General features: G+C 40.3%; 1 protein-coding gene across 2 annotated transcripts in view; it reads left to right on the forward strand.

Moving 5' to 3' along the window:
* Nucleotides 1-8492, forward strand: part of ZNF875 (zinc finger protein 875) — a 28883-nt gene extending 20391 nt beyond the window's left edge. The window contains exon 5 of one of the 2 annotated variants that reach the window (XM_073885259.1): nucleotides 780-8492. In XM_073885259.1, coding sequence (XP_073741360.1) covers nucleotides 780-2464 — 1685 coding nt within the window. In that variant the 3' untranslated portion in view covers nucleotides 2465-8492. The remainder of the gene's footprint in view (nucleotides 1-779) is intronic. The other variant, XM_073885260.1, reaches the window with a different exon arrangement.
* The last annotated feature ends 404 nt before the right edge of the window (nucleotides 8493-8896 follow it).

An 8896-nucleotide genomic window follows, 5' to 3' on the forward strand; every position in this document is an offset into this window, starting at 1 on the left:
TCCAGGCAGTCGTGCTTCAGACTCTCGCTTTTCTTATCCGGAGTTCAGTGTTTTTCATGAATAAATACTTCTTAATATATTGTATGTGTTGGTTGATTTCTGGAAGTAAACTATTTACTCTGTCAAGTATTGTGAAAGTAAGTTTTTGGTATGAGTTTTCTACATTTTTTTTTTAAGACTTCATCTATTTATTTGACAGAGAGAGACACAGCAAGAGAGGGAACACAAGCAGGGGGAGGGGGAGAGGGAGAAGCAGGCTCCCTGCTGATGCAGGGCTCGATCCCAGGGCCTTGGGATCATGACCTGAGCCGAAGGCAGGTGCTTAACAACTGAGCCACCCAGGTGCCCCAGAGTTTTCTACATTGCAGTAGGACAAGGGGCCAAAAACTTTTTCTGTAAGGGGCCACCCAGTAAATATTTTAAGCTTCCCAGGTCACATGCAGTCTAGTGCCTCATTGGTTTGTTTATTTGTTTGCTTATTTATTTATTTCTCTTTCTTTCTTTGAATCCTTAGAAAGGTAAAATCCATTTTTAGCTGGTGGGCCGTACAAAAACAAGTTGCAGGCTGAATTTGGCCTACCTGACAAGTTTGCTAACTCCTGTGATTAAAAATGTAGTGTATAAAGTAGAATGAAAAGTAGCTCTTCTTATAGATGCAAGGATGTCTGAGTGGGAGACAGGTTGTGATATAAACATATTACAAACGACCAATGGGCAAAGCAAAATGGCCCCGGCCACCCTACCCGTGGCTACTCTGACTCAAAATATTCTTTCTTCAGCAGGATCAAAGCTAAACATTCAACCTTGTCCCCACTACCCGCTGGCATTCGCTAGTCAGCAAGGCCTCAGCCAGCATGTGTGGTTCAGTCACCTTCCTCAGCTCTTCTCAAGTTTATGTGCAGGAAACCATCTCCCCCCGGGGAAGCACTATCCAGAAGATCAAAACCAGCAGCAGAAGCAACTCTTTGGTCAAACTTGCTGGGGTGACAAAGCAGAAATTCAAGAGACAGAAGAAGACTCCAAGCCCTTGTTGGGGAGAGTAAGCAAAAGAGGCACTTCAGAGGCGTTGTCCAGCCCACGGCAAGAACAGCCAGTAAGGTCCAAGCAAGACAACACAGCGATGGATACAGGGCCCAGCCAAGACCAGAGGACAGTCCTTGGGGGAACAGACAAAGTGTTGCATGGTGTAGAAGTCTCAGGATTTGGAGCAATCAAATATGGGGAGTTTGGCCTGGGCTTTATGAGGGAGTCAAACCTGCTCAGCCTCCAGAAGATGCACATAGGGGAGACACCTTACGTGTACTCCGAGTGGGGACAGAGCTTTAGCAATATGTCAACCCTCATCAAAAACCAGAGGACATCCTCTGGGGACAAGCCTTATGTGTGCAAGGAATGTGGACGAGGCTTTACCTGGAAGTCAAACCTCATCACACACCAGAGGACACACTCAGGGGAGAAACCTTATGTGTGCAAGGAGTGTGGACGAGGCTTTACTTGGAAGTCAAACCTCTTCACACACCAGAGGACACATTCAGGGGTCAAGCCGTATGTGTGCAAGGAATGTGGGCAGAGCTTTAGCCTGAAGTCAAACCTTATCACACACCAGAGGGCACACTCGGGGGAGAAGCCTTATGTTTGCAGGGAGTGTGGGCATGGCTTTCGCCAGCATTCACATCTCATCAGACATAAGAGGACACATTCGGGAGAGAAGCCGTATGTGTGCAGGGAGTGTGAGCAAAGCTTTAGCCAGAAGTCACACCTCATTAGGCACTTAAGGACACACACAGGAGAGAAGCCTTATTTATGCACAGAATGTGGGCGCCATTTTAGCTGGAAATCAAACCTCAAGACACACCAGAGGACACACTCAGGGGTTAAACCTTATGTATGCCTGGAGTGTGGGCAGTGCTTTAGCCTGAAGTCAAATCTCAGCAAACACCAGAGGTCACACACAGGGGAGAAGCCATTTGTGTGCAGGGAATGTGGGCGGGGCTTTACCAGGAAATCAACCCTTATCACACACCAGAGGACACACTCAGGGGAAAAGCCATTTGTATGCAGGGAGTGTGGGCGAGGCTTTAATGATAAGTCAACCCTCATTTCACACCAGAGAACACATTCAGGGGAAAAGCCTTTCATATGCAGGGAGTGTGGTAAAAGGTTTAGCCAGAAGCCAAACCTCTTTAGGCACAGGAGGGCACACTCAGGTAGCATACCCTTTGTGTGCAGGGAGTGTGGGCAAAGCTTTTGTGATAAGTTAACTCTCATCACACACCAGAAGGCACACTCAGGGGGGAAGCCTCACGTGTGCAGGGAGTGTGGGCAAGGCTTTGGCCGGCAGTCACACCTTATTAGACATCAGAGGATACATTCAGGAGAGAAGCCTTATATTTGTAGGAAGTGTGGGCGAGGCTTTAGTCGGAAATCAAACCTCATCAGACATCAGAGGACACACTCAGGATAGAAACCTTGTATGTACGAGTGTAGTGAAATCTTTAACCAAGACTCATACCTCGTGAGATGCCAGAAGTCACACCTAGGGCTGTGGCTTTAGTAGTAAGTCAACCATTGCCAGACACCAAAGTGGAGACATCTTATGTGTGGCAGCAGTGTTCACGAGCCTCATGGTAAGAGTCAACATCTCCAGGCCACATGAAGGAGAACTGCTGGCTCATTTTCAGGAGCTCTGGCATGCCCTGGTGGGGGTGGTGGGTTGTGGAAGATCTGTCAGGTAACGTGATGGAAGGGGTACTTTTAAGTAGGTTGAAATTAGGGAATGGAGGCTCTTCTAATGTCATTTCCCAAGAATACTTGGACACTCCTTATACAGTAGCCTGGATGTTAGAGAAACAGCGACACTAGAGCTCATCTCTTAATGTCTGCCTTGCCTTCTGAGAACAAGAGACTTGACAGAAACCATGGCTGACTTAATCTTGGTTTCCCAGAGCATGACCCAGCAGAGTCAGCTTCAGGGAGAGTTTGGGAAATGGTGAATTCATGGGATCAGAGATGGTGCATGGGTAGAAGAAGGTTTTATCATGCAAAGAGCTGACTGGTGAGAAAGACTGTGACTATCCTGGTTTTGGGAAGAAGTAACCGTTTTTGCTTGTTTCCTGGGGCCCTCTCTGGTTTCCAAGTTGAATCCATACTGAAGATATTTTTATTTACTGGTGTATTTAGATTAGAAATGTATCCTATGCTTTCATGAAGAAAACACCCATATATGGGAATAGAAAATGAAATTACTTCCTATTCTTCTTTGAATTACCATACTACATCCCACAGGTAATTCTTTGGTTTAAATCTTTCCAACCATTGTAAAATATATGATTTCTCTGGTTGGGAATACTCTCTTTTTGAGAACAGCGGTGTCCCACAGATTCACGTATAATTCGGAGCCAAGGCCCAATTTTTTTTCACAGAAGTTGACTAAATGATTCTGAGTTTTATTTGGAAAGTAAAATTTTGAGGAATGGCGGGATATTAAGAACAATGTAATAACATGTCTTTTTATCTGTGGACAGATACCTAGAATAGAACCATATAAAAATAGGAAAACAAACTCACTTGTATATTAGTATTTAGAAAGTGAGGAAGCAGGATTTCAAGTTATTGTGAAAATAGCAAGTACAAGATTCAGTGTTTGGGTCATTGGCTCTCAACTGAGGGAAAAAATAAACATAGGTTCCAAAATCTCACTATCCAAAGTTAGAGTTAGGAAATCACTAGCTCAGATAATATGACGTGCAGAGGTCTTTTTAATTGAATTGAATTTTTTATTTTAAGTAGGCTCCATTGCCCAACATGGGGCTTGAGCTCACAACCCTGAGATTATGAGTCACATGCGCTAGTGACTGAGCCAGCCAGGCATCCCAAGGTGTAGGAGTCTTAATTTTCGTTCAAAATCTAAGTATCAGTGGAGTGAGAAGAACCTGGTGAAGAATTATGAAATATTATCCTAGATGGAGCTGCTGGTGTGGCTTGCCCTTCTCATTCCTTCCCATGGTAAATCCTGGCCTACTGCTATTTCTCCGTCTCAATAGAAAAATACTTCGAGAGTTTTAATCTCTTTGCATCTTAGAATTGAATTACTCTTTTCCATAAAATGATGTCACAAAAATAAGGATTCCAAAAGCAAACATGTATCTTTTGCTGTTTTTTTTTTAACTTTAAGAAGAAATATTTCAGGTTTTTTTTTTAAAGATTTGATTTATTTATTTGACAGAGAGACAGCGAGAGAGGGAACACAAGCAGGGGGAGTGGGAGAGGGAGAAGCAGGCTTCCTGCTGGGCAGGGAGCCCGATGTGGGACTCGATCCCAGCACCCTGGGATCATGACCCGAGCCGAAGGCAGACGCTTAACGACTGAGCCTCCCAGGCACCTGAAATATTTCAGTTTTCAATGTAATCGGTCCATAAATCCAAAAGATCTTGCCTTAAATTATTTAAAATTCTCAACAACAATAAGCACTGCTGGTATCTGAAAATTCAAACAGATTTCAAAGAGACTCAAACCCGGGGAGGCATTTATATAGAACAGCAACCAGAGACTGGAAATGGTAGAAAGACGCCCTATACTTCGGACCTACCCAGTCCCCACCTGTACTAATTCTTAAATCTGCATTAGATCCTCTGCTTAGAACTTCTCAGAAGACAGAATTGGAACAGGCCACCTGAGTTCTCCACTTGGGCCTAGCATTAAAACCTGTGTGCAAGTCTGGAAGCTGATTAGGAGGCAAGCACCGGATGGTGTTCATATATGTGAATCTTCAAAATCTTGTGGTTTTATTTTTCTTTTTCCAGTCTGGACTGGTTATCTACCAGTGCCCTATATTTCATATCCTGAGATAGATAACAGCTCTAGATGTTTAAAACAAACAGAAAAAGTGCCCGAGCTCAACCACTGCCCATCCTACCACTCCTATGGTTAAGTAATAGACTATACTGCATGAAGAAAAATTTGGAGAAAAGATGATGAACAGTATGAAATAATACCACTTCAAATCCATAAGCCTGTTATGGCCACCACTGAAATCTGTTTCAAAAGGGGGTGGCAGGAGCACCTGGCCGGCTCAGTCAGGTAGAGCATGAGACTCTTGATCTTGAGATCGTGAATTTGAGCCCCATGTTGGATGTAGAGATTACTTAAAAAAAAGTAAAAGGGGTGACAGTAAGTTTTAATATAACTATTCTGTTTTAACTTATGGATCAGTGGTTCTCTAAATGTGGTCAGAGGATGTTTGGGGGCCCTTTTGGGTGATCTACATGGTCAAAACAAATTTCATTATAACACTAAGACCTGATTTGCTTTTTTCTCTTGTGCTGAAATTTGCACTGATTGTGCAAAAAGCAATGGTGGGGAAACTGCTGGGCCTTTAGCTTGAATCAGGATGGTGTTACCAAACTGTACTATAGTTCTTGTGTTCTTTACCACCACACACTTGTGGTAAAAACATGCTAGTTCCACTTAAGAATGTTCTTCATAAAACAGTTAAAATTAGTTTTGTTGAACTTGACCCTGAGTACAAAATTTTTAAATTATACTTTTTATTTTGAGATAATTTTAGATTTACATGCATTTGTAAGAAATTATGTAGAGAGATCCCATGAGCTCTTTGCCCAGTTTACCCCAATGGTAATGTCTTGCAAAACTATAATGTTACAACCAGGATATTAAAATTTCTATATATATTCATCTTCTAAGTATTTTATGTAATGAAGAGAGAAAGGCACATAAAGTTTTTCTTCATGCTGAAGTATCAAGTTGTTTCCAGGAAACGCACTTTTATAGATTGTTTGAGTTGTGAGCTGAACTAGCCACCTTTTTATGGGCACCAATTTCATTTGAAAGAGCACCTGACAAATTTTGAATAAGAAGATGAAGACCTGTATATCTGCTAAACATTTTGTCAAAAATGAAGTGATTTATAAAACCTGACAATAAAGAAAACTGGTAGTAATTTTTGTTAATTTGACTTTTCAAACAAAAAAATTAGCCACTGTTAAGCAGCTGCCTTCGGCTTGGGTCATGATCCCAGGGTCCTGGGATCAAGCCCCACATCAGGCTCCCTGGTCAGCGGGGAGTCTGCTTCTCCCTCTCTGCTTGCCGCTCTGCCTGCTTGTGCTTGCTCTCGCTCTCTCTGTCAAATAAAATAAAATCTTAAAAAAAAAATAGTATCTGTCACCATGAACTTGACAGCTTCCTAATACTTAGTCTTTTGTGATGAGATTACTAATGATATTAATGAATGTGATTTTGTAATACCATATAATGAAATATGTCAACGTTTGGAAGGTCTGCCTAACTCATTGAACCAGTATTTTCTAAATGATTACTGTGTGATGCTACTAGATCATCTGTGATGATATTAAAGTATAAGATAGACAAATGGATTTTAAGAGAAGCTGGGGTGCCTGGCTTGCTCAGTTGATGGAACATGCAGCTCTTGATCTCAGAGTCATGAGTTCGAGCCCCACCTTGGGGATAGAGTTTACTTAAAAAAAAAACTGCAAAAAAAAATTAAAATTAATACCAATCTTAGAGAGATAAAGGTCAGATTCCACATTACAGTAACATTTAAGAAATTACCACTTGTTGATTTTTGGTGTAGTGTCAATAATATTGACAAATATCTGAAAAGGCCATTAGAATACTTCTTCATTTTTAAATTCTGGATGTGTGAGTCCAGATTTTCTTTATCTTGGCGGATTAAATGCAAGAGCACACTGGGACGCCTGGGTGGCTCAGTAGGTTGAGTGTCCAACTCTTGATTTCGGCTCAGGTCATGATCTCAGGGTTCTGAGATCAAGCCCCATGTCAGGCTCCATGCTGGGTGTGGAGCATGCTTGTGATTCTCTCCCTCTTAAATAAATAAATAAATAAATAAATAAATAAATAAATAAATAAAGGCAAGAGCACATATAAAATACCAGCTGTATTCTGTTACACTTAGGATTAAAGAGATTGTCAAAATATAAAATAATGCCACTCTTCTCACTGATTTATTTGGTTATTTTTTTTTTTAAGATTTTATTTATTTGAGAGAGAGAGACACAGTGAGAGAGGGAAAACCAGCAGGGGTTGTGGGAGATGGAGAAGCAGGCTTCCTGCCAAGCAGGGAACCTGACGCGGGGCTCGATCCCAGGACCCCGGGATCATGACCTGAGCCGAAGGCAGATGCTTAACAACTGAGCCACCCAGGCGCCTCTATTTGGTTATTTGGTTATTTTTTGGTGGAAAATATTCAAACTCAAGTGGAAGTAAAACACTACTTTTCATTTTAAGTGCATTGTTTCTAGATGTTTATGGTTTTGGGGTGCCTGGCTGGCTCAGTATGCAACTCTTGGGTTGTGAGTTTGAGCCCCACCTTGGGTGTAGAGATTACTTAAAAATAAAAATCTTTAAGGGTGCCTGGGTGGCTCATTCGGTTAAGCGTCCGACTCTTGGTTTTGGTTCAGGTCATGATTTCAGGATCATAGGATTGAGCCCCAAGTCAAGCCCCACATCACATTCTGTGCACTCAGCACAGAGTCTGCTTGGCATTCTCTCTCCCTTTACTTCTGTGCCTCCCCCTGCTATAACTAACTAACTAAATAACTAAATATAAATAAAATCTTTTTAAAAAGTAAAAATCTTTAAAAAAAAAGGTTTAGGGGCGCCTGCATGGCTCAGTCCATAGAGCATGTGGCTCTTGATCTCAGGGTCATGAGTTTAAGCCCCATGTTGGATATGGAGCCTATTTACAAAAAAATAAATAAATGTTTAGATGTTTATGGTCTATATCTCACAGCAAACAATACTTCACATAAATGCCAGGAAAAAAAAGTTACACATTATAATACCTAACATACTATTAACATCTATGCCTTATATAATTTAAACAAGACATGGGGCACCTGACTGGCTTAGTCAGTGGAGCATGTGACTTGATCTCGGTCATGAGTTCGGGCCCATGTTGGGTGTAAAGATTACAAAACTAACTAACTAACTAAATAAATAAACTTAAAAAAAATTTAAACTAAGCATAGAAGAAAATTACCAAATAAGCAAAACAAATGCAAAGAAAATGCTTGTTAACACCCACTGGCAGATGTAAACCTACAATCTGAAGTATGGTGCTCTATCTGGACAAAACACAGACATCTTGGGAATCTCTATTGCTAGAACTAAATTGTATAATTACTTAATCTCCTCCGTGTCTCTAGCTATGTCTCTTTCTGAATATTCTTGCCAATTATTTTTCTGTTTTTTTATAAAAGAAGCTTTATTCTTTTAATCACATTTTCAATGTGTCTTATGTTTTATTATTTTTTGTTAATAATTACCTCTGGAAGCTAATTTTTATTTATTGGTTTTTGAAGCTTATTTAATCATACTTAAGTTTTTTTTTACCCTTTTCCTTTTTTCTTCTTAAAGTCAAGTCGGTTATAATTTTTATTTTTATTTTCTCCTTTAGCCAAGAATTACTATTTCTACAAATGGCTAGATGGTATTTTTACAATCTCCTAATGTTTAGTTTTTTTATTTTATAGCATTATAGTCAATTTATTTTATTTCTTCCATTTTAATTCATAAAGTTTAGTTTTGAATCTAATCAAATTCTGTGAATTTTCATGTTATCTTAAAAAGCAAGTGTTTAACAAGTGTATATGTATATTTTAACAATATTATACCAAAATTAACACAAAAGGTTGCAAACTTTGATGTTTTTCTGTATAGTTACCTCATCATTCTGTTGTTTTGTATTGATTATGTCTTTTATTTATTAATTTATATTATATGCTTAACATATGTAAAATTAGATTTGTAATGTAGGGGTGCCTGAGTGGTTCAGTCGTTGGGCATCTGCCTTTGACTCAGGTTGGGATCCCAGGGTCCTGGGATCAAGCCCTGTGTT

This window comes from Callorhinus ursinus, unplaced genomic scaffold (genome assembly GCF_003265705.2).
Source record: "Callorhinus ursinus isolate GAN/ISIS: 27379988/994484 unplaced genomic scaffold, GSC_fseal_2.0 scaffold61, whole genome shotgun sequence".
NCBI lineage: Eukaryota > Metazoa > Chordata > Mammalia > Carnivora > Otariidae > Callorhinus > Callorhinus ursinus.